The sequence below is a fragment of the Diadema setosum genome, chromosome 15 (assembly GCF_964275005.1).
Source record: "Diadema setosum chromosome 15, eeDiaSeto1, whole genome shotgun sequence".
NCBI lineage: Eukaryota > Metazoa > Echinodermata > Echinoidea > Diadematoida > Diadematidae > Diadema > Diadema setosum.
In genome coordinates this window covers 13884497-13909468 of record NC_092699.1, presented here as the reverse complement: position 1 = coordinate 13909468, position 24972 = coordinate 13884497, and the positions used below count along the sequence as shown (strand labels likewise).

The window sequence follows — 24972 nt, the reverse complement described above, 5'->3', positions numbered from 1 at the left end:
ATATTTCTATGTTTCTGCAACTTTCTTTGCAATAACTCAAGAAAAAAAGCCCCTATCACCCCCATATTGTGCACATGTTTAGTGCATGTCACGTACATTATTTCATAAAATAACAACCACTTGATCGGACAACATCTTGGGTATGTAAATTAGGGTCAAAGGTCACAAATGTTTCATCCTGTATCTTGGTGAATACATGTCTTTTCTTTCCCATATTTTGCACACGCAAAGATCATGTTACAAGAATCATTTCACAAAATAACCACTTTTTGCTCAGATGCCATCTAGGTTGTGCAAAGTGGGGTCAAAGGTCATATGTACTTGTTGCTGTATCTTCGTTATAGTGTATACAGATTTGGTACCAAAGATGGCAGATATGACTCCCTTTTCTAAATTAGAATCCAAACATCACACGGCCAATGTCTCTGAACACAGATGAAACCTGCATGGTCATGCCTATTGCGATCAGGACTTGAATCATTGATTAAAAAAAATCGGATCACCTTAATTTGTCAGTGATGACAAATTACAATCTCTAGTTTATTTATTTTTTTTATTTATTTATTTATTTTTTTTTTGTCGCGACAGTCGCTGGCTTTTAATTACAACCCCACCCCGGTACTTTCTTGGCTTTACAGTCCCACCACTCCTACAACCGGCCCTACCACTACCAGTACCACCACTGTTCAAATGGTCCACGGACCACGCCCTATAGCAGCTGTCCGAATCCATAATCTTCATGGCGGATTCAGATCTTAACTTTTTCCGAGGTTATGAAATATTAACGAGCACTCAATTCTAAGAGTAATTCAAAGACTGATGATTCCGTTGAATTGATGTTGAAAAGGTAGAGATATTATTTTTTAATTAAAACGAAGTGGTCCTAATAAAAGTCACGGGGTCTCACCTCTTGTATTAGGACCACGTGACGTACTATGTATTTGCTCAAATTCAATTTTCATCGAATAAACTTTGAATATCTATTAGTATTGTATGTTTTTTTCATAATGATCTAATGACGTTTCTCATTATCTCAGAGACAGGTAGTAAAGCCAAAGCCCCAAAACTATACCATCCCTTTAATTTATCGCATGCATGTATATATGGGTGATACGGATGGTTCAAAATCTTCTTTTGTGTTGGGTGTTTGTATTGTTTTTTTTCCCGCAAGTTTAAAATTGTAATTCCCAAAGAGAACGGCCCAAGTTGAGATAAAAGCACTGCTGATTTGTAGAGAAAATTGATTGGGTCACAGAGCTTCAATGACATGACATCCATGCCATCAATAAGATTTTATCAAATATAGGACAAAAATAAAGTACTGAAATTTTTGTCGAGGAGTTTCGCGCATATTCGCGTTAGGAGTCTCAATCTATGGGGCGAGACACAAGTGATTACTGTGTACATTGCCCCTCAAGTAACGCTATGGGGTTTTATAGAATCGAAATAACATCATCATATATAGCCATTTCTTTGTCGAAAATTTGATTAAAACGATAAATCAGTGGCGGATGGGGGGGGGGGAGGGTGGCACCGGGTGCGCCCCTTTATTTTTTCTTTAAACAAAAGAATAATATAAGATAAAAGAGAATGAAAGGGGTGCTTGTGCGCCCCAATTTCTTTTTAATTTATTGTAGTGGCACCCAAAGAGATTATAGAATCTCTTTGGTGGCACCCAAAAATTGTACTAAAGCCTTTTTTTTTCTTGCACCCCCCCCCCCCCCCCCTACGGAATACTGGATCCGCCCCTGTAAACCCTTTCCCCTTTTACAAAGCCAACAGGTGGTTTTGTGGGGGGGGGTTACATTTTTTTTCGAAGACAGGACAATCTCCTCGAAACTGAGAATAATTCTGAAGATTAACGAAATAATAAGGTTATTTCGTCATCAATGTATGTGATTGGAATGATATTGTAGGAGTACACAATGTCATACTATATTCTGAAAACATGTGGAACCAGAACTCGATTGTATCAGTTACATTTGCATGTACTGTTCTGTTTGTTTGAGTTCCCTATGTGTACCAATGTACATTACAAAAATACATGTATATTCCTTGAAGAGTTTGAATGCGAAGACAGATGCCATTTCAATTTTCTAAAGGTCATCATTCAAATGGAGAAATTTGTTTCTTTTTTTTTCTAAAAATACTGCACTTCCAACATGTAACAAGAAATAATTTTTTGAAGGTATTCAAATTGACACGCTAATTGTTTTATTTATTTCTCACCAGCTTTAATCTCAAATTAAGCTCAGACTCATAGAAATGGATGAATCTATTTTGGCTTATAATCTCGATCTTCAATCAGATATCTAAACTCAAAACAAATCCTAAGTAACGTTCACGTCATGTGCTAGCTTAGAACAGAGATTAGAGGCACTCTATATTTACCATTTTGTAGATTTAAAAAGCCGGCTTTATTAGAGTGCTTCAAAATAGTTCTAAAACGTGAGTTAAGGATAGAAAAAAATGTGAAAATGTTAATCAGTAGGCCTTATAATCAATGTTAAGTATTTTTAAATGTGCACAATGTTAACAACAGTTTTGTTAAAATTATTTCTATAATAAACTGTCTGCAGTAATGGTTTATAAAAATTGAGAAAAAAAGTGTCTCCTTTTCTCCTTATACTTGATGCGTTATTGCAAAAGTTTTATATTATGGTAAGATGTTTTGTGATGCAACTGATGTACTTATGCATGAACTATTTGATAAATCGAATATTTTCATTTTTAAATTACTGCTCCTGATGGAAAACAACGGCTCTAAACAGAATAGACAGAGGATCAAAGATCATGAACGCAATGCTCATTCTACACTGTTCTAGATTTCAGTCACACTCGGTATTTTTTTTTTGACGCTTTTTATAGCCTTTATTCAGACAATTCAAATGAAATTGTTACATTGTAATGACACAAAATATAACTTTAATACAATATTTAACGGACAACAAAAGGTTGTGTGCAAAGTAGTACGAGTGTATAGTTTATCTATACTGTACTACATACATAAATTGTACACATTTGACATGATTCATGAATGTTCAATAAACACCTCATACAGAAATGAAATAGACATAATTCTAAGACACTCAGCCTTCCTACTCGAGGAAAGGAGTCACCAGCCTGAATAAAGATTTTATCTAAAACAAATACAAAAAACGTGAGAGGTGATGGACTTTCAAAATCTTTAAAATGTATCCTATTCACCAGTTATGAACATCATAATGACTAATATATCGCAGGGTCTTATGCAAGAGGAGATTCATAACCAAATAATATTTGATTAAGTTTTAATGATATGAGGATCAGAGAAAATAAACAAGTGGAGCGGGCAAAGCTGAAAACACAGGAGTTTCAAATCACAATACGCAGTGCAGTACACTACACAATACACAGTGCAGTACACAATAAAGAGCGCCCTCACTTGACACGCTTCCCCCCCCCCTCTCTCTCTCCCTCTCTCTCTCCCACTCACTTCCGCTCTCTTGATGACAGGGACTGTAGCAGCTAGTTTTGCTTCGAGAAGAAAATAGAGTCAAAGACTCGGCTTTAGTCTGATCTTTCGGTTTATTCATTTTACAAAGCATGCACAGCTTTCCTTCTCATCACACCTTTTTCAAACTTGTAGGCCTACTGATCTGCACAATGTTTTGATAATCCATCTGTGTATGAGGTACGTGTAGACCGATTATCAATGCGATAATAAATTTAAATACGATGATGAGACACTGTGAGAACACTTAATCATTGGTTCACTTGCACCACATGTAAGCTTCATGAAAGCTTCTGTTGTGTGTGTGTTTTAATCAGCTAAAATAAAGAAACAGTAAATTGAACCGTTCAGTCGTAATGTTGTATGAACGAAAACCATGGTGTCAAATTATCAATACTGTTATCAAAATCATATCAACTTGAATCAGGTATGATACGTCATGGTCTACTGACGGTGTAACTGCCATAGGTTCCTCCTCAATTCTAGAAGAAACGCGGGATGCGGATCTTGCTAAGGTCCGGCAGATGTTTGGGAAGGGCTGAAGACGTCATGTTGCTCTGTGAAAGGGGAATTACCAGTAAATGAGTCTTAAATGGGAAAATGCATTTGACATTACGCAGCGTTTGAGTAAAATCTTTAAGAATTTATCAGTCAACAAAGAGCATTATGTAGGATGAGAGTAGAAGGCGCCGAGACTATTGAGCGACTAAAGACAGGGAATACAATTTTTTATTCATTTATTGTGTTGACTGAACTATATATAGAACTTACAATGAAGCGGAGAAGACAACCATTAGTTGTCATAAGATTGATTAAGAATTTCTTCGTAGACACGAGTGAAGCTTACCACAAGGAATAATTAGTTGTATCACCTCAGTGATCATAAACCACAAAGACAATTTAATGACAGGAAATTATTACAACCTTGCTGCAAGGAAAAAAAAAAGTAACGTGCGAATCATCTGATTCAAAATATGGCGTCGGTTGTTAATGAAATCGGTAGAAAGGCATAGCATAATTATATTTAGAGCTTTTGCTACGAATGCAATACAGTATTAAGAAGGGGGAAATATGATGCTACACAAAACTGTAATAATCAAGAAGATTTTTTTTTTTAAAGGTGAAAAACGGTCAATGTCTGACCTGTTTTCGGCAAACTTCAGGGAGTCTTAGCCACCTTTCTGGGTCTTCAATTCCAACTGTGGTGTTGATAAATCCGGAAGTCTCGAAGATAGAAGCTATAAATATAACAAAGTGTGCACAAAAAAGCAGCTAGATTAACACCGTGATGTGTATCAATAGAGGCATCGGAGTTTCACCCTTCTCTAAATAAGTTTTATAAGGGAACAGCACATGAACTGGCCAAAGCGTAAGCACAATTAGTTCTCTGAGTTTGACCAGAGAGGTCACCTCCATGGTTGGTCTTATACTTAGTAGGGCCCACATCTCTTCAGTTGGACTCTATGGCCCGAATTCACGAAGGTGGTACAAATGAAACCATGGTTTAAACCATGGACAAAATCTATGGAGCGCCAAGTGTCGCACGGAATATTTCGTTACGAAATCTGTCATTTCGTCTACACGAAATCTGTCATTTCGTCAACTAAATGATTATTTTGTAACGAAATGACAACGTTTGGTAACTAAATGAACACTTCGTCCACGAAATGATAATTTCGTTAACGAAACGGTCATTTTGTCGACGAAATGACCAATTTCGTAACGAAATATGCCGAGCGACACTTGGCACTCCACAGTTTTTGTCCATGGTTTAAACCATGGTTTCATTTGTGCCACCTTCGTGAATTCGGGCCAAACGGTTTGTATGCATGTATTGCTAGGACTTATTATTACCCTATTGTTGTCCCTCTCGACGCAGTATACAGTTTAGTGTAAATGTGATTCCTGATGTAGAGTGCTATAGGGTTAGCCCAATATGGCATAAGGTCCTTGGTAATAATATGGAGCACTATACGCTCCATATAAGAGAGCTGTGATTAGGATTACACTTGTGAATCTGTCCAACATTGAAAATGAGCCTGTTAATTGATGAACTGTCAAACAAATAGTGAGTATGGTCCATAAGCCTCCCCATCCCCCGCCCCGAACCATAACCCCAGCGAGGGAGACTGATCATGCTCGAACAATAGCATCAGTATCATGATAAAATAACTGTCTTATTTAACATTTTTGTCTTCTAAAATTATAAAAAATCATCAACATCAATACCACCACCATCACCCGCATTGTCATCACTATAGGGAGCTTTAGATTTTCGCGACGCGAACGTTCAGAGGGAAAAAAAAAAAAATGTTCTGCGCATTCGCACAAAAACGCTTATCAACTAGAAATGTCGCTACGGCGACTGGTGTATGCCTCCGCCATAATGCATGGTTCTCCTAATAGGTCTATAGTACAATGTCTTGACAATGTGTGATGAAAGGTTCACACAATTGGCAAAATATCAAAATGACAGGTTTGCCACAAACGTGCTGAATGTTCACTTTCCTAGAACTAGGTTTAATTCGATGAATGATTAAAACGTCAGAGTGCAGGTATTTGGGGGAACTGATGATTTTTACTTGACTTTTGACCCTTTTATAAGTTTATGCATTGAGTAATATTCAAGGTATTGAGAAAAAGTATAATTTCAGTATCAAATGGTAAAATAGTATTATCTAAACCTGGCCTTTGACCTTTGACCTCACAGTTCCAAAGAGAATCACTGTTAGGCAGAACATGCATAAATATGCAAGTTTCATGATAATACCTTGAGTTACTTTTGAGATATGGAGAAAGAAGTGCAATTTAGCACTTTCACTTGACCTTTGACCTTTTGACCTTTGACCTTTTGGCAAGAAACTTCCCACAGAATATATATATTGGGTTATACATGCATACATCAAGTTTAAAAAAAAAATCCTTCAGGCATTGCATAAATATAAGGAAAGCAGTGATATTTTGAGGAGTTGACCTTGACCTTTGACCCCTTGACCTTTGACCCATGACCTCCAACTTCCCTAGATAATCACTGCCCATCGGTACATGCATATATACTCAGTTCCATGAAGATACCTTGAACCATTTGCGAGATAGAGAAAAACATGAAATTTCAACCTTTTTTTCACAAAATAACCTGTGACCTTTGACCTTTGACCCCGTGACCCTAAAATCCAAACATAGTATCATCCCCCCAGGATATACCCTCATACCAAGTTTGATGCAAAACCACCTCACGGTTCTTGAGCTATGGACAAAAACCAAAACGGGACGGACGGACGGACGGACGGACGTACGGACGGACGGACGACCCGAAAACGTATAGTAATGCCTCCGGCCACTTCGTTGGCGGAGGCATAAAAATCGATCTCGCATCGTCTGAGTTTTCACTACGCGTTCTGGGCCATTGATTTTGCATCTGCTAAATTCACGACGCAGAGAGATACTACTAGTAACTTGATGCAATGATGTGGGGGGGGGGGGGGGAGGACGCCATTTTACTTTGAAAAGGCTGCGTCCTCGCGTAATTTGAACGGCCAAACGCAATCGTAGTCTAAACGTCCGCCCCCGAAAATCTAAAGCTCCTTACTTACAGCCTTTGGGTATGTCATTTCTCGTCCCGAGGAAGGAAGAGCCGACAAAGAAGCACGAGTCCTCGGTCACCGTGACGGTCGAAAGTCCATGAAGAGCCTCCCATGGGTGCACGTAGTCGTAGGTGTAGGACTTCACCTTGAGTCCGTTTGGACCGCCCGACACGAAATTACCGTCGTATCTAGAACCCTCTGGAGAAAAATACAACACTTCACTATCATAATAATGGTAGTAACAACAACAATAATGATGATGATGATGACGATTACGATGATAATAATAATGATGATAATAATCATTATTTATCATTATTATTGTTTTCATTATTATCATTATTAGTAGTAGTAGTATTAGTATTAGTATTATTATTATATTCACAAAGCGCTTAATACATGAGGTCATGCTTCCAATGCCTGCCAACATCTCTAAACATGGGTACTTCCCGCAACCCCCCCCCCCCCTCAAAAAAAAAAAAAAAAGTATTAATGGTAAAAATGGCGTCATAGCACGCTTGAAGAGGTGGACCCTTCAAACTCGGAGACGCCACATGAAAGGAATATAAAATAGTTGCAATACACACAGTGTTATCATATACACATATTGTTATCATATTGAATCGTCATCTACATGATAATTTACTCGCTTGAATGTTTTGGCGTGATGCACTTATTTGCATGCATGAAACATACGTTGTGATACTAGACTACTTTTTCTTGCTTTTTCTTCCTTATTTTCATTAGCCAGTTCGGATTACATACGTGTATATATGTACAGATCATGATCAGATAAAGTTCCTCTGAGAACAACAACAACAAAAAAAAACGACTTAATGACACACAAAGTTGTCATGAGCAATGTCGTGGACATCGTCTGAGCAATTTCCTTATACATTGTACGTTGCAGTGAAAGAACATTTCTAAACATCCGCGGGAGCTTGTTATTATTAACAAAAAAGCAATATGGATTTACGTATTATAAATGGATGATATCTAGCTTTACAGCTGATTTGTTTAAATGGTGTAAAATTCGGGGGTGTTTCGAATCATCGCTTACTGCGAACTGATCTATTGATGATGAATCAATAAATTCACTTGCCGTGGATGCAGTTAGATGGTTCGGGTTCATAGGCTGGTTGTTTCAAACAGAGCCCATAGTCGGCAAGAATGACCCATTGAGTTTTCTGTCAAAGTTAGAGAGTATTTCAGACAAATATATATATATATATATATTTATTTATTTATTTATTTATTTATTTATTTATTTATTTATTTATTTATTTATTCATTCATTCATTCATTTATTCATTCTGTTTTATTCTCACATGGTAGCCCATTCAGTAAAAACAAAACAAAACACCACAACAAACTGATTTACAATGGGGCCCTGCATAAAAACGATACAAATATAATGCAGAATATTACATTCTTGCCATGTTGTATTGTTTAGACAATCATTTCTTGGGTCACTGACCTCGTCAAGCGTTTGCTTATCCCCTGTACTTCTGCTACATCAATAGCGTTTCTTAACTGATTTTGTCTTTGAACGACAGATACACGGGATCCTACGATTGCACAAAATGTATGCATACAATAATGCCTGTTTGTTTTCATTTTGCATTGTGTTAATGTTGAATCAATCATTTACCAGTTTTAACCATGAGACTCAAATTATATTATACTGCGTTCAATTAGTTCGTTCAATTGACTTTGGGTTTTTGGGGGGTTTTTTGTATGAAAAAGAAATTCGGAAATACAATCAATCAATCAATCAATCAAAATACATACAAGGTTTCATACTAAAGTACAAAATTAAAGTAAATAAAACAAGAAAAAGAAATACACATGGCTTACAGAACTCAATACAGAATAAGAAAAAAAAATACAGACAAAACATATTTCACAAAAGGGCTTGGAAAACATTTTCTAACATTTGCAACTTGCAAAGTACATTATAATTTAATACCACGCTATATGGACCTGGTTTATGGAATAAACTCACTGAAACAGAACATTGGAAACCTCATCAAATCAATGCAGACAAAGAACGCAGAAAGTCACAGAAATCAAGTTCTTCTGGACTCAGATTTAACACAATGCAGACACAGAACTAACGAAATTAAGGCTGTTTTTAAGAGCTATCCACGTCGCACTATGGTTCGCCGGGAACATGGTGTAAACGTATACAGTTGTAGCATTAGTTTTCGCCTTCATTGACTTGCGCACAAATTCATGGTACTGGTTCACCCTTTCAAAGTGGCGGATCCAGATGGGCACCTTATTTGTTGTTAAAACAAAAGAAATAAAAGAAGAACCCGAGACGAAACCCGGAAGTAGCACCAGAAATATTGTTTGCGCCAACCTCCGCCCCTTTACAGAATTCCCCGCACCTGTTTTGTTTGTGTTTTGTTTTGTTTTTTATAATAAGGGGTCTCTTATGAAGTATGAAAGAGCGTACAATGATTCTATTAAAGAGCAATTCAAAGTTTACTTGACAAAAATTGTGGGTTTTTTTTTTTTATGCTTGATTGGAGATATCCGGAAACAAAGAGGTCGTAATAAAAGGTGGGGACTACCTTTTACTGAGATCATCACTTTGTTTATTTATTTTTCTTTTTGATGTCTCAGACATTTTCAAAGTCGATTTTCATCAATTATCTTTAATGCATGTACATCTTAAAATTGTATACTCTTTCATGTCTCATAAGTAGTTTCACATTTGTTTCAAATTTGTTTCAAATGAATTCAAAGGGAATAAATCTGTCACGATAGCCCAAGTAAATCATAATTTTTCACATTTTCGCGTCCCCGAAATACACAAGCACTTATCACGTCCAATTATAGGGTCAATTTAGTAATTGACTTGAGGGTCGGATTCTGATTTTCATATTGAAGTCAACATTTTACTTGCCCCTATCTGGCAGGCAACTTGTAACATATAATATCTAGTTGCATGACATATAATCTTACTAGCCCCGGCTCAACGGACACCCAAGTGCCAATGCCGAACCTTGTATTACTCTACATTATTACTATCATACCTCGGCGTAGTGTTGGATCATCTTGAAGAATATTGTAGTGCCGTTGAGGTAGTCAACCGATATGTCGAAACCAAATTGTCGTTCTTCAAAATCAAAAGCACCGTAGATGAACGTAGAGGAAGGTTGAGTACCCTCGGGTGACGTATAAACACCAGTAGTACCTGATGTTTGAGGGATAAGGGAAATTATTTTTCTGTTATCCGTGAAGAATTCACCTACCCAATACAATCGATACATGAGAAATACGGTGAAGTGAATATTACATGTAGCTCGATATCTTCGAAATTATAGAGTGTAACGACCTGATATACAAGAGAAAAAGCCATAGGCATAATGGTATATACGCCGACATATATTGCGACCATGGACCTGATTGCGACGTAAAACAACGTAGATTACGTACACGACGACAACAATTGTAACAACGATAATTGTATCTTCCATTACAGGATTACAAAAAGGACAAGTTCACCTTCATACACATGTGGGTTGAGTGCATGGAGCAATATTAGTAGAACACATCAGTGACAGTTTGAGGAGAATTGGACAACCCGTTCAAAAGTTATGAATTTTTGAAGTTTCTCCTCTCAAGACTGATGAGAAGACTACTATAGCTTGTGATGTCACATGAGTACAACAATATAAAGAAAGAATAAAGAAAATTCCACATATTTTCACTTTTCTCGCTTCACAAAGGAACACTTGACTTCTCTCTTTCAGAAGGCAGGAGGAATAATATTACCCTTAACATATGTCAGTAACAAGTCGAAGAAGTTTTGTGAAATTCTCTTTTTATTTTCTTTATATCGTTGTACGCATATGACATCATACACTGTAGTGGTGTTCTCATCCAGCAGTGACTGCGCAGATACTTTAAAAATTCATAACTTTTGAACAGATTGTCCGATTTTCCCCAAACTTTCTCTGATGTGTTCTATTAATATTGTTGCATTCACTCAATCCACAGTATATGAAGGTGAACTTGTCCTTTACGTAAACGAAATATAGTGAAAGGTTTTGGGCATTCTAAAGCACCTTGGTGCTTCTCAGAGGCAGAACTAAGACTGGATTGAAGCCTGCACGGATCCATATAGGCCTAAATAGTTGAAATGATTGGTATAATGCCATCATTTTCACTCTTCCTCTTTATAATGATGATGATGAATGAGGACTATAATAGTAATTTTATTCATGAAAATAATAGTAATGATGACGATAAGAACAATACTAATAACAATTACAATTATGATATCATAATTAGTAGTAGTAGTAGTAGTACACGTAGTAGTAGTAGAAGTATCATTATAGAAGAAGCATTATTATCATTATCATTATTATTATTATTATCATCATTGTTATTATTATATCATTATTGATATCCTCATCATTTTCTTCATTTTCGGGGCACCATTATCATCATCTTTTTGTATGCAAGGCCCCCCAAAAAAGAGAAAAACAATTCCGTTCTCGCGAACAAAGCAGCTACGTGTAGCAATAATTGAACGATTTTCCTCAAACTTTCAATGCTGTGTTCTACTAATATTGCTACATTCGCTCAATCCTCATGTTAATGAAGGTGAACTTGTCCTTTTACTTGGCTATTAGCCAAGCTATTCTGTTCTCATAGAGCTTTTTACCGATTCCTTGCATGATTTGTTTTGGAAAGCAGCAGGGTCTCTGTGCGCTGACTGCAGCAGCAGCAACCAGGACGAGAAATACGTCGAGCTTCATCTCGAACATAGGGAGCAGCTGTCGAGATTGAATCATACAAACAAAATATATTCAGTAAATAAAACATGTATATATATATATATATATATATATGATAAGCCATCATGAAAGTAATTGCTTTGGTCATAAAATGTAGCACATACAGTATGCATCTTAGTGAAAAGAGGCGCAATACGATTATCAGTATACTAATTTGATACATCTATAGGCCTTAACTAATTTTGCTTCTCCCTGAAAAGAAGTCTACTTTTCCAGGTGCAAGCAAAACCAGAATGCTAAATGTGATCCGAGAATTATAGTCTGCACCAATTATTTGTACTATTCAAAAATTACGGGAAAAGAAGACAACCCCTATCACCAACCAAACAAACGACAATGCAAATTTGAGACATCCAATTGATACTTGGGTACTTACATCGTGATCATCACCCCATTAAACGTGCACATCACTTTGGATGTCACAAATCCCACTGTCTTTAAAAAGAAGAAGAAAATGAAACGAAAATGGGGGTTAAACTCCCGTAAATTTCCCTCCCATCCTGTTCATTTGATTTCAGTCTGTAACAGAAACGGTGAGATCACGTACGATTTCCATTCATAGTAGCAAAATGTGTCTTCAATAAATCAACTTTGTCATTAGTGATGCAGCACTATATACACGAGTAAATGATAAAAAACTTACCAATACGCCAGAACGATAACAATTAATGTGTAGGCCTAACGTTACCTCTCTCCAGATAAAAGCCACCAACGAGAAATGACGTCCGTACTTGAGTCGGCTAGCTCTTTATACGAGAACCATGAGAGTTAACAGAATTCGGGGCTCCTCGTTATCTCAAATACGTAAGATTCCAATTTAAGAACACGATCCCAACGAACAACACACACCAGCAAATATTTACTTGCACGCGCACATTCGGTAGAGTCTTTTTCGATTTAACGCCATATTGACACATTACGTAACATCGGTCATGTGGCTGTGGGCGAATAATGACGAAGCAATCGCTTTGTACGCTAAATGGCTATTGTGCCTGTACAAGAAGTATTCAATAGTCCATGGGCCAGGCCAGATATTGGTACCACCTGAGGTGGCAAAACCTTTTTGGTGTCATTTTGTTTGTCGGGCATAGATATCACTTATCAAGTTATGATAGCATTTCCAAATGAGTAGCTTAGTCATAATAACTGAATTTTTAACCAATTTGGTCTCGTTGTTATATCCTTATACTTCTGAATCGACACTAACCGCTATACAAAGAAGAGAACAAGAAGGTTCTCCAAAAGACTTAGAGTTATGCAGGTAATATTTTTTTTTTAAGTTTTTGTTTAATTTAGATTTGCACACTGCACAACCGGATGTTTGCTTATTACATAATGTAAAATTTTGAATTATATGTAAATCATATGTTTATTTATTGGAAAATACATATGAAATACAGCTGTAGTTATTTTTGATGTTTACGAATTATCGCATTCGGGAGTCTGCTTGTGCACCATATAATATACGTTGGGCAGAGGGTCCCGAGTGCGGCAAATGAGGGATCTAGGTCTGTGTGCGCGACCGAGAAGCCTGCTCAATGTAACGAGCCAGGCTGATCAGAGTTTGCCATCAGCATGCACCAGAACTTATTTGCCCCAACCGTATAACAGCAGATACATAGCGCGCATAAAAATAATTGTATTTTTTTTTAATTAACTATATGTAAAATAATGATATTATAAAGATAAAGGCGCAAATATTCACATCTGAATGACGCGCGTCAAATACAAAAACAACAAAACAAAAAGAGCACTGTCTTCTGTATGTCCACAGGTGTTATTGTTGTTGTTGTTTTGTGTTTAGTGGCGTTTTCCATTCTCTTTAGAATATTTACGCCAAACACTTATCTTTAAATTTATTTTCCTTTTATCATTTTTTTTTTCAAAAAAAAAAAAATATTGTAATGAGTATCCTTGGTCAGCTGTCGGTACGTCTCTGGCCAATCCGGCTCATTGTCTCGAGCAGACTTCTCAGCCGTTATTAGCGGCCTAGGCCCCTCCGATATGCAGGCAGTAGAGTCCGATGCTTATACCAGCACAGGAACCTCGATTGGTCCGATTGCCCGGTTGTAAACGCGTTGCGCTTAGTCTTTATTCAAGGCAGCGAAGGGAATATCCAAAGGTTATGTTGTTGTTGTTGTTGTTGTTTTGTGTTTAGTGCTGTTTTCCATTCTCTTTAGAATATTCATGATGTTCACAGCGCTTAGTCTTTATTCAAGACGGCGAAGGGAATATACAAAGCTTATGATACACTGTATATCCCTTTATCTTAAAACAAAAACAACAACAATAAAAATTCCTCATGGATTTTGCCGTATTTTTCAATTATTCATCATTTTCCGGTGAAAACGCTACGGTGAAAACGCTAATGTCACGCCAATGTCGCTTTATTTCCATCCAACAATGAAAGATAATGCAAAAACAATGTACCGGTACACTATACAATACATTACAATAAATAATATTGTAAATGAACAGAGTGATTTTTGTTTAAACCTGATGTATTTGTTGAGAGGGTAGTATAAAAACAGTATAAATAATTCCTTCTATTAGAAACTTTAAATACAGTATGATAATGGGACATTGTTTTGTTTTGTTTTGTTTTTTTTCTTTTTTAGCTGTGCTTACCAGAATATTGATGTTAATCAGGCAAAAAAAAAAAAAAAAAAAAAAAAAAAAAAACACGGAAGCAATTGTCACATGTATATGTAAAGACGCAGTATTGTAGCAGAAATTAAGAACACATTGACAGGACAATGAAGGTCAAAAAGACAAAAGAAGGGGGTGAGAAGAAAGACAGAGAGAAATCTGAATGCCACGCGCAACTCCATCACCAGCTGGAAGTTTGGGCGGTGAGTTGGCTCAGTCGGTAGCGCGTCTGCCTCACGATCACGCCGCCCGGGTTCGAACCCGAGTCTGGACTGAGCAATGTTGTGTGTAAACATACCGTCCCCTCTAGCAAGAGGCAAAAACACTCTGTTCCTCGGATAGGACATAAAATGGAGGTCCCGTGTATGAGAGAGTCACAGCTCATGAACGTAAAAGATCCCGCTTCATTCATTCATCGCAAAGAGCAGGGTGTCTAACCCGGTGAAGTGGTCCCACCCCACAACCAACTGGACCCCATGGAAGACCAGCTTAGTGTAGCTGAATATGGGCTATCCAGCCATCTTCACAGATGGAAAAATGAACAACAACAAGTACGTATGGAAGTCATCCCGGAGATCAAGGTGAGTTGTTACACTTCACTGTGCTTCTATTTTAATATAACCGGTGAAATTTTGATGGTGTCATTTTTTAGAGCATCATATGCTGAATATATACGCCAAATTTCAGAGGAAATGGTTTAAAAACCTTGAAATTTTCAAAGGTCACACTCTGCCTGTCTTTGGTCAAAGAGCGTCAAAAAATATTTGGTATTGGTCGGGTTAATGGCTGAAATCTATGACTAAGCTACTACTCTGGAAATGCTATCATAGCAAAATATATGACATTTCATAATGCACAACTAGAACTTGCCACCTCAGGTGGTACCAAAAACCCATTTTTCGGGTCTTGGCCCATGGACTAATTATGAGACAATTGGTTGTTTTTTTTTTTTTTTTTTGGTTTTTTTTTTTTGCCTGATTAACAATATTCTGGTAAACACTGCTAAAAAGAAAAACAAAAAACTAGAGGGGCCGTCAAAGGCGGCAGACCCACGCCTTTATAGCGGCGCTACAGAGTAGGGGGTAAGCCTACCAGTACATATTCGGTCACCTACCGGAATTCGGTCACTTATCACTAATCACCAGCCAGCCAGTGAGTTCTACCATCACAACACACGCAAATCACATCATTTAACATACTGGCACACTCATTCACAACAGGAAAGTCCTTTAGTCCCCTCCAAAATTTCATCGAAAAACCCAAATTAAGTCTAGTTTTAAAGGAGCTGTACAGTGAACAGTACTGGTTCTTCTTCTTCTTCTTCTGATTAAGTCTGCCTCCTTCAATAGACTGAAGATTCTTGCAGACTGGTGCTATTTACATTATAATACAATTTATTTACAGATATTTACAAGCACATAGAAAATTTGACGAAAAAACTAGCCACTGTGATCAACCGTTAGACAGTTTCGAAATGATCCCACAGATGGCGCTGAAACAATTTCTGACGACAGGGAATTCCAGTTCCTTCACTAGGCCTACAGTTCTTGGGAAGAACGAATGGCGATGCGATTCAGTTCTCGAATATGGTACCTGATAGGAGTGTGGTTGCGAGGCTCTCGTTAACTGAGTAGCCTGTTTGATAACATAGTCCTGTGCTGAAAAAGGAGTGAGATTATTGTGTATTTTGTACATCATAATTAGCCTGTCATTTTGAGGTGGGGATTCATGTTTTTTACATTCCTAAGTGAGATAATGAGAACCTCTTATGAAATATGAAAGAGCATCAATTTCAAGAAGGATTCAACGTTTATTTGATGAAAATTGGTTTTCAGATGGCCGAGATATCCAAAAAAGTGAATAATAAAAGACTATACAGTCCACGCCTTTTATTAGGATCTCTTTGTTTCACCTTGTTTTTGGATATCTCAGCCATTTCAAAACCGATTTTCACGAAATAAACTTTTGATACCCCTGAGAATTGCATGCTCTTTGACATTTCATAGAGTGGTTTCTGAATACCTCGCAAAACGTTAAAAGCTAAATCCTCACCTCGACCAGAACTGTAGGGTACCTACACACCCTTTCAGAGTACGGGTCGCCGAAAAAGCGCTAAAAATCGAGAAATAACGCTGTTTTCTCGCAAGCTGAGAGTGTGATGGTATCCGCAAAAACGCAAAAGAAAAACAAAATTTCCGTACGTGCCGATGCAGTGATTCAATGTACACAAGGGTTGAATGCAAGGGTCGACTGCACCAGTATTCGGTCACCAACGAGCGCCGCAACGTCCCCGATGCAATTTTGCACCAACAGGGTAGTGCGCGGCGCATTTTCAGCTGCCCTGAACACGCATTGACTTTGAACGCGCATATCGTGCAGTGTGACTGGGACCGAGCAAAAGTTTTTCCGTGATTGAGGAATGTTCCTCCAACAAAACAACAAAAAAAGAATCAATATCAATATGAAAGATCACCAAATATGGGCCATTTTGTGACGACAGAAAGTGAACTTTCACAAAATTTTCACAAATTCAGAAGCAGATAAGGACTAGTCCCTCAAATAAACGTAAATTTCGCAATTCTTACGAACATTTGAGTAGCGATGTCCGTCGTCTGGGAGTTCTGTTTTCGTATGGTAGTGGAAAATCGCAAAGTAAGAAACGGGAAAATGTTTGGAGTGGTCACTATACTTATGGGGTCAAAACTACAAGGTCACACAGCCTTTGCAGGGGTCAACCGATTATCACCAATATCTAATCGATTCTTTCCTGTCACTATCCAAACATTCCCTGAACATTTGATGCAAATCCGTTTACCCGTTCTCTAGTGTTATCTTGTACACAAACAAACAAGCAAGCAAACAAACAAACAAACATACGGAACCCTTTAAATTTTACATAACCCCCTGCCGATTTTCATCGAAGCGGGTAACAATGTACCGTTGTCAAATCTAAAGTTCCTAATAAATGGGATTATCTATACTGTTTTTATAATTATACTACCCTCTCAACAAATACATCAGTTTTAAACAAAAATCACTCTGTTCATTTACAATATTATTTATTATAATGTGGTGTATCGGTACATTGTTTTTGCATTATCTTTCATTGTTGGATGGAAATAAAGCGACATTGGCGTGGTATTAGCATTTTCACCGTAGCGTTTTCACCGGAAAATGATGAATAATTGAAAAATACGGCAAAATTCACGAGAACTTTTTTTTTTTTTTAAAGATAAAGGGATATACACTGTATCATAAGCTTTGGATATTCCCTTATTTGCCGTCTTCAATAAAGACTAAGCGCACCGCGTGACTGCTGTGGACGTCATAACCGCTTGGATATTCCCTTCGCTGCCTTGAATAAAGACTAAGCGCACCGCGTTTACAACAGAACACCACCACCACCACCACCAACAACAACAACAACCACAGAACTCCTGTGGACATACCACCGTCACTGTGTTTCTAGTTCGGTGGGACATACAAAGACAGTGCTCTTGTTTGTATAGCGGTTAGTTTCGATTCAGAAGTATAGGGATATAAAAACGAGACCAAATTGGTTAAAAATTAATTTATTATGACTATAAAAGCTACTCATTTGGAAATGCTATCATAGCTTGATAAGCATATCTATGCCTGACAAACAAAATGACACCAAAAAGGTTTTGCCACCTCAGGTGGTACCAATAACCCATTTTTCGGGTCTTGGCCCATGGACTATTGTGTCTATAAATATGGGGTAGCCGTGAACAGCATGTCTCATTCATGTTCATCACTCTATCGTTCAAAACACTGCCCATCCATCATCCACTCATTTTAACAGCCTTCACCTTACTAGGTCACATAATGACACCACAAAATATACTCAATCCAATATTTTGGGATATAGCCTGCCGAGCTACTAGAATGACTACCACAAAGAAGGGCGTTTTCCGGGTCATTTTTTTTTTCAAAATGCCAAGATCGGATGCTATGAAACATGATCGCTCCTCAAACAATTTCTAGTAATGTTTCATAAAACGTATCAAAACGTATCAAGGACGACAAAAATCGTATGAGAGTAAACAACATTAATGCCCCCAGTTTTCATATAAGCCGGAATATAAATATTTCACTTGTATTTTCTGAACAAGGTGAGAAATTTAAATCTCCTGCATAACTGTATATTTATGTCTCAATTACATAATGACCTATGCTCTGCCTCATACAACTACCATTTATTTACAAATGTAACGCCTGAGTGACTGATAGTATTTCTTCCAGACTATCCTCTATATAGCCATCTTTGGCCCTGTCTCCTTTCCATCTACCGTGTCTTTTCCATATTCTGTCCTTCACTTTGGCCCTGGCAGCAGCCGTGGCTCCACTGGCTCTTAATGAGTGAAGACCCAAATTCAAGCCTTCGTCGACCTCTTTCAGGCGAGCTACAACCGTCTCGCGTGTTCTTGTGTAACTCATGGACTTGTTTTTATGTATCAAAAACACTTTGCCTTTATTGGCGTATGCAGGCTTGAACAGAAAATGACCCGACTTTGGGTCTATTTTTGCACACTCCATATAACGTTTCAAAATTCTCATGGGGCATGCATTTGTCAGACCTTTGCTGATGACTACTTCATCTCCCTTCCTGAATTGATCAGTCTTACTTTTCGAAACGTACACAGACATGTAATTATCATGAAAAGTAATATCGTTACACTTCAAGGAACGAGCTTCGTCGAACCTAAAAAATCCACTAAAACAAAGAACGATGAACGCTAAATCGCGAAGAACCAGAATGTCATGGGTGTCACTGTGATTGTCACAAAGGCGCACAAGTTGCTCATTTGACAAAATATCCTTCTTAGATACTCTTTTGTAATTCTTCCTTTTTGCTGCTTTGATCAAATTTAACACAAAATTATTGGTCGTAGGATCCTCTAGACCCCTCATACTGTGGGCCCATTTAATGGCATACATGGCGCTTTGAACGGCGCTAGGTGACTTTCCCTCGTCGATCAGACTCGTCAAGTACAGCGCAACGTGTAGGGCTCACACCTGTAAATAAAATGGACTGTCCCAGACCCCTTCACAAATTCGTACCAAAGATACCAAAATAAATGAAGAAAAAAATTAATTAAAAATCAATGATGTAGTTTGGCAAAAAACTGAATAGCTGTAGATATTGAGTATGAATTCCTCTACAAACTGCATTTTGGTTGGAAGATGAAAGCTTTTCTGATGGAATTTGAGGGGACTATATTTCATTGGGTACGTGTACGGAAAATAGGTGATTTTTTGAGTGACAAGAACTCGTAGTCTGGCTTTGCGGACCCCTGGACAGAATTAGAGCAGAACAACCCACCCTGGCAATCTGATGGATGAAAGGTAATATCTCACTTATTCAGGTTAGTGAAGATGAAACACCTCATTTTTCCCAGCTATTCTACAGAATTTTTTGAAATTTGAATTTTAACACACGTCTCTATGGGGAATTATTTACCCGTGTGAGCCCTGTATGGGCTCTGCCGGAATCACTCTACCGCCCTCTGCGGTGATAAACGCTTCCCATTTACGAAAAGATGAGTAATACTTGTTTGAGGTGCCATCGCTCCTGGACTGCACTAAATGAGATGCCATGCTGCCGGCTAAATTTAGAAGATTCCTTGTCTGCGTTCCGGATGCCTTGATCTCATCTGTGATCGCAGCTGATAGTCCTAGACCTGTCGCGATGCGATAAACAAGATCAAAAACGTAATTTCAATGCGATTAAAGTGAAATCTGTTGTTCTCGAAGAACCAAAGATGCCATTGTTACCCTTTCCTTTCTTTACTTCCTTTGAGGAAAACATAAATGAATTCTCAATGAAAGGTGCAAATTTGCCTCCTTTGAAAATTTTTGGCCAAAATGGAGCAGATTTCAACTGCGGCACAACTAGGGTACCATTGGCACAATCTTGTACTGCCTTATCAATAACCCTGGCTGCCAGCCGCGGTGGTGGCACCCACCAATTAATATCGTCACTCCAGGCCTGTTTAAATGCGTCTACCCCTTCTGAATTTGGACATCCCCACCTGGAATTAAACCTTCTACACTGTGAGTTATAATCGCATGCAAATCTGTCTACTGTGTGTGGCCCCCATCTGCGATCCAGATAACCAAATACATTTGGACTTATGTACCAATCATCGCTGTCTACAATTTTACTGAGGTTATCAGCTCGTGTATTCTGTTCTCTAGGAATCCAAACCGGAATTATGGTTAAACCAAACTTTTCACAAGTTTCATGAATTTCAAGGGCAATGCTCTGTAATTGCCGGCTTCTACTTCCTTTCTGGACAATTCTCGTGACATTTCTATTATCCGTAAACCAACGGACACTCTGCCCTTCCAGGCACGAACCAAACGATTTTAGTGCTCTGCTTAGAGCTTCAATTTCTCTCCACGAAGAGCTATACTCTTTTTCTTGTTCTTTCCAGAAACCAATTCCAGATTGGAATCTTCATACGTAGGCGCCGTACCCAGTGGCCGACGCGTCTGTAAACAAAGTAGCATTACATGGTTTCACGAATGTCATAGGGATGCCATTCACCCGTTCTATGTTCTTATACCAAAACATAAACTCTGATACTGCCTCGTCAGAAACTAACACTGGGGCATTCCACGAAGCCCTGCTATTAATGCACTTGAATATTTCTCTCGTTTTCAACTGAACTACTAACCCGACTGCGGCTTGAGTGGAAATGATTTGCCCAGCAACACTTGCTAGTTCGCGTACCAAAACAAGCCTGTTACCTCTGTTCACTTTGGTCAAAATACTTTCGACTGACTTTTTCAATTTTTGTATCCTGCGGTCCGTTACATGAACTACTCCCAATGCAAAATTCCAATCCAATCCTAGCCAGGTTGCGTTACTGCTAGGTTCCCACTCGCACTTTTCATCCGCTAAAAGGAAACCCAATTCGTTCAATTCTGATTTAATTGACCCGCTCATTTTTATCGCTTCTGTCTTATCGCTGCATCCCGCAATCCCGTCGTCTAGAAACATGACAATCTTTTTCCCTTGTGCTCTCCAGTAGGTGATTGGAACCCGTGTTATTTTTGTAAAAACATAACCCGCCGTGGAAATTCCAAATGGTAACACATTAAACACGAAATACCTTGTTTGACCTTCAGAACACCACGAAAATCCTAAATACTGTCTGTGTGGTTCAAAAATCTCTACATGATGGTATGCAGATTTAAGATCAATAAATGTGAACACATGATCCCCTTCTTCGAACACATCCTTCGCCACTGATGTATCTTCATACAGCTGTATTTAAACTTTTGCTTGAACGAATGTGGATTAATGTGTATGCAGTCCAAAACGAGCCTACATTTGTCCTTATTCTCCGAAACTGTCAAAGGATTCACAACAGTGGGCCTTGATTTAACTTCTGTCACACAACCCTTCTCCAATAACCTTCCAATCTCCTCTTCCACAAACATGCCATGATTTAAAGCGGATCTATTATTACGAAGCTCTTTACTATCAGGCAATGTGTGCAAAGGCAATTTGCAGCCATTCTCAATAATATCCAAGATTTCCCTACTGGCCCCGAAATCGGCCCACTTATTCACATTTTGTTTCAATCTCCCAACAGGGGACACATTAATCTTATTGCCACTATTTTTGGGCAGTGCCTTCAAGTCATTTGTCCTATCAAATTGATCCCTTTCTATCGAATCTAACTTAGACTCTGTGTCATTCTCTTTATCTACGTGAATAAATTCTGATCCACTTATCTGGTCGGATCTATTGCCTCTTGCTAGACAGTCAGCCTTCCAGTGACCGGGTTTACCGCAGGCGAAACAAAGCCCCGGCCTCTTGCGTTCGTCTACTCCTCCGCGGCTGGTTAAAGCGTGATTTTCTTGGTCTTTGGCGCCAGTCTGAATCGGCCTCCATGATTATCGGTTCATGGCGTATGGTTGGAATCGCCTTGGTTCCCACTGCTTTTTGACTTTTTTCGCTTTCCTCTCGGCTCTAGCCTCTGCTTTGAACATCCACTTTTCATCGTTGGAATTGTCGGCTAAAGAGTTCTTCTCGTACTCTGCTACCATCTTCCACCCCAAGGGTGAACTGTCGGCCATTTTGATTAACTTTTGCCGTTTGTCTATAATGTCAATACCTTCCGCGATTTTTGCTTTCGCGTCGGCAACGGATGCTGTAATATCGTTTTCTTCTTTCAGAATCTGTTCTGTTTCCCTCAACTTCCTCTGGACTTTAATGTTGACTTTGTACTGCTCCTCGTTGCCCTTGCGTTGAAATTTGTAGTTGTCCGTATGCATTTCTTCAATTTTGGCTACTTGCGCGTCACTGAGAGCTTTCTGAGATTCGTTCAAAGATTGCTGAAAATTGCTCAGTCTGTTTGAAATTAAATTATCGAGGTCTGATAAAAGACGGTTTTGGCTCTGATTGACTTTAGAGTCAATCATGTCGGCTATCCTGGCTGCATTCATATTGATAAACCGCGTAAAACGAAGGTAAATTGTGAGAGGCCCAAAATTCGAACGTGCTACCAATGGAGTGCAAGGCTAGAATGCCTCTTCTTCCTCACCGCTCCCTACACAGGCATCTATCACCTTTCATATTCAAATTTCCCTCCACTCGCATGACGGATACAATGCATTCCGTCATGCGTTCCTGAAAACAATTAAGTGTTCGCACTTTTGCCGTCTAAACAATATTTGCCAGCTATACTGCGTAACGCAGGCAAATACATTTTATAGTCATTCTTCCCAGATACTACATCCATCTCACAGCCACCCTTCCCCAGTCAAGCTCCTTATCAGTTCTCTGGTTTCTGTCTCTGGTCAAGATCAACTGATCTTCTGACATGCTGACAGCCACTTCCTATTCCAACTTCCTTTTCGCCCCCCCCCCCCCCCCCCCCCGCGATTTGTGTTTACCTCATCTCATGATAATTATAAGCAGTGCGTACGTAGGGCCTACAAAATACAACACCGGGAAGTCACCGGGAGATGTTTTGGATTATATTGGAGAATATTGAATAAAGAAAGACACTTGCATTCCGACTCAAACTATAGAAGCTGCTCATGCCTCGATAACTCTTCTGAGTCTATTGATAAGCGTCTAACTACCCCCACAAACACAAAGATGGCCTTCCTATTGTATGCCATATTTAATTGCAATTCTATTCATTCTATCAATAAAAGGCAATTTTCATTAAAAGTTTTTTTTTTTCATATTGCGTAATACGTCTTCTTGATTTATTCCTCTTTTAGCATCTGTATAGATGGAGATGGCCCATTACATTTCATGTCGTTGTCGTAATGCCATAACGGTAATGATCATCAGCGTAGAAAAACTGATAATGATAATAATATCAACAATCGTTATGTTATCACTATTATCCGTCTTGACATCATTACCATTATTATTGATATCAACATCATCATCATCATACAGGGAATGCGAAGTGCGAAATTCTGAAGATTAACGAAATAATGAGGTTATTTTGTAATCAACGCAATTGATGGAATGAATATTGTAGGTGTGCACAATGTCATATTATTTTCTGAAAACATGTGGAACCAGAACTCCATTGTTTCAGTTACATTTGCACGCACTGTTCTGTTTGTTTGAGTTTTCTATGTGTACCAATACACATTTAAAAAAAAAAATCATATATTTCTTGAAGAGCTTGAATGCAAAATCGGATGATGCCATTTTAATTTTTCTAAAGGTGATCATCAAATAGAGATTTTTTTCTAATATTACTGCACTTGCAACATATAAGATAATTTTGAAGGTATTCAAATTGACACGCTAATTATTTCATTTGTTTCTCACCAGCTTTAATCTCAAATTAAGCTTGGATTCTTAGAAATGGATAAATCTATTTTGGCTTATAAATTCGAACTTCAATCAGATATTTAAACTCAACACAAATCCTAAGTATCGCCCATGTGCTCAACAGAGTTTCGAGGCACTATTTACCATCTGGATCTGGATCTGGATGTAGTACAACAGTGCAGGACCTTTTGGTGTAAGGCACCGGGCGGGAGAGGGCGCGTGTTACTTTAGTCGAATCGAAGATGACTTTTCTCAATCTTTGCTTTGAATACTTCAGGTGGTAATGCTATTGACAACAGCACTTCGGTGGGGCGCCAGAGTTGTTTTCATTAAAAAAAAAAAGGAATTTTCAGTTACTTTGTTTTACAATGTCTTTAAATACCGAGTAATACTTTATATGATTTGTAACGTGTTTCTCTGCAATGTTGTCTACGTTACAATCTTCGAATTTCTAATTTGCTGTGATATTTCGCTATCATTTCTTGGTCTTACTTTTGAAAGAAAGCTTTCAACAGGTAGGACTGGGACCAACCCCTCGACCACTTTGAAGAAGGATGTTAATCTCATTACCTAATTTACAGATTTAAAAAAAAA

General features: G+C 38.3%; 2 protein-coding genes and 1 pseudogene across 2 annotated transcripts; all 3 read right to left on the bottom strand.

The window, feature by feature from the left end:
- Nucleotides 1–2646: 2646 nt before the first annotated feature.
- LOC140239047 (development-specific protein LVN1.2-like) lies at nt 2647–17158 on the bottom strand. Its single transcript, XM_072318943.1, has 7 exons — nt 17130–17158; nt 11759–11870; nt 10122–10282; nt 8180–8264; nt 7087–7275; nt 4637–4731; nt 2647–4050 (listed from the first exon to the last, which is right to left on the bottom strand). The coding sequence occupies exons 2-7, from the start codon at nt 11859–11861 to the stop codon at nt 3976–3978; spliced, it is 708 nt and encodes a 235-aa protein (XP_072175044.1). The 5' UTR covers nt 11862–11870; nt 17130–17158; the 3' UTR covers nt 2647–3975.
- Nucleotides 17159–18313: 1155 nt separating this feature from the next.
- LOC140238551 (integrase/recombinase xerD homolog) lies at nt 18314–19499 on the bottom strand. The gene has a single exon (XM_072318453.1). It carries the CDS (start codon nt 19497–19499, stop codon nt 18762–18764), a length of 738 nt encoding a protein of 245 aa, XP_072174554.1. The 3' UTR covers nt 18314–18761.
- A 548-nt stretch (nt 19500–20047) lies between these two features.
- Nucleotides 20048–23084, bottom strand: LOC140239039 (uncharacterized; annotated as a pseudogene).
- Nucleotides 23085–24972: the final 1888 nt, after the last annotated feature.

What these genes read in the sequence shown, in the direction of transcription:
- LOC140239047 (XM_072318943.1), bottom strand. Translation starts at nt 11,861, where the DNA reads ATGTTCGAGATGAAGCTCGACGTATTTCTCGTCCTGGTTGCTGCTGCT. An exon ending in ACCATCTAACTGCATCCACG is followed by an intron (nt 7,276 to 8,179) that starts GCAAGTGAATTT and finishes ATTTTTCTCCAG; the next exon opens with AGGGTTCTAGATACGACGGT. An exon ending in CTGAAGTTTGCCGAAAACAG is followed by an intron (nt 4,051 to 4,636) that starts GTCAGACATTGA and finishes CCCCTTTCACAG; the next exon opens with AGCAACATGACGTCTTCAGC.
- LOC140238551 (XM_072318453.1), bottom strand. Translation starts at nt 19,499, where the DNA reads ATGTATGCCATTAAATGGGCCCACAGTATGAGGGGTCTAGAGGATCCT.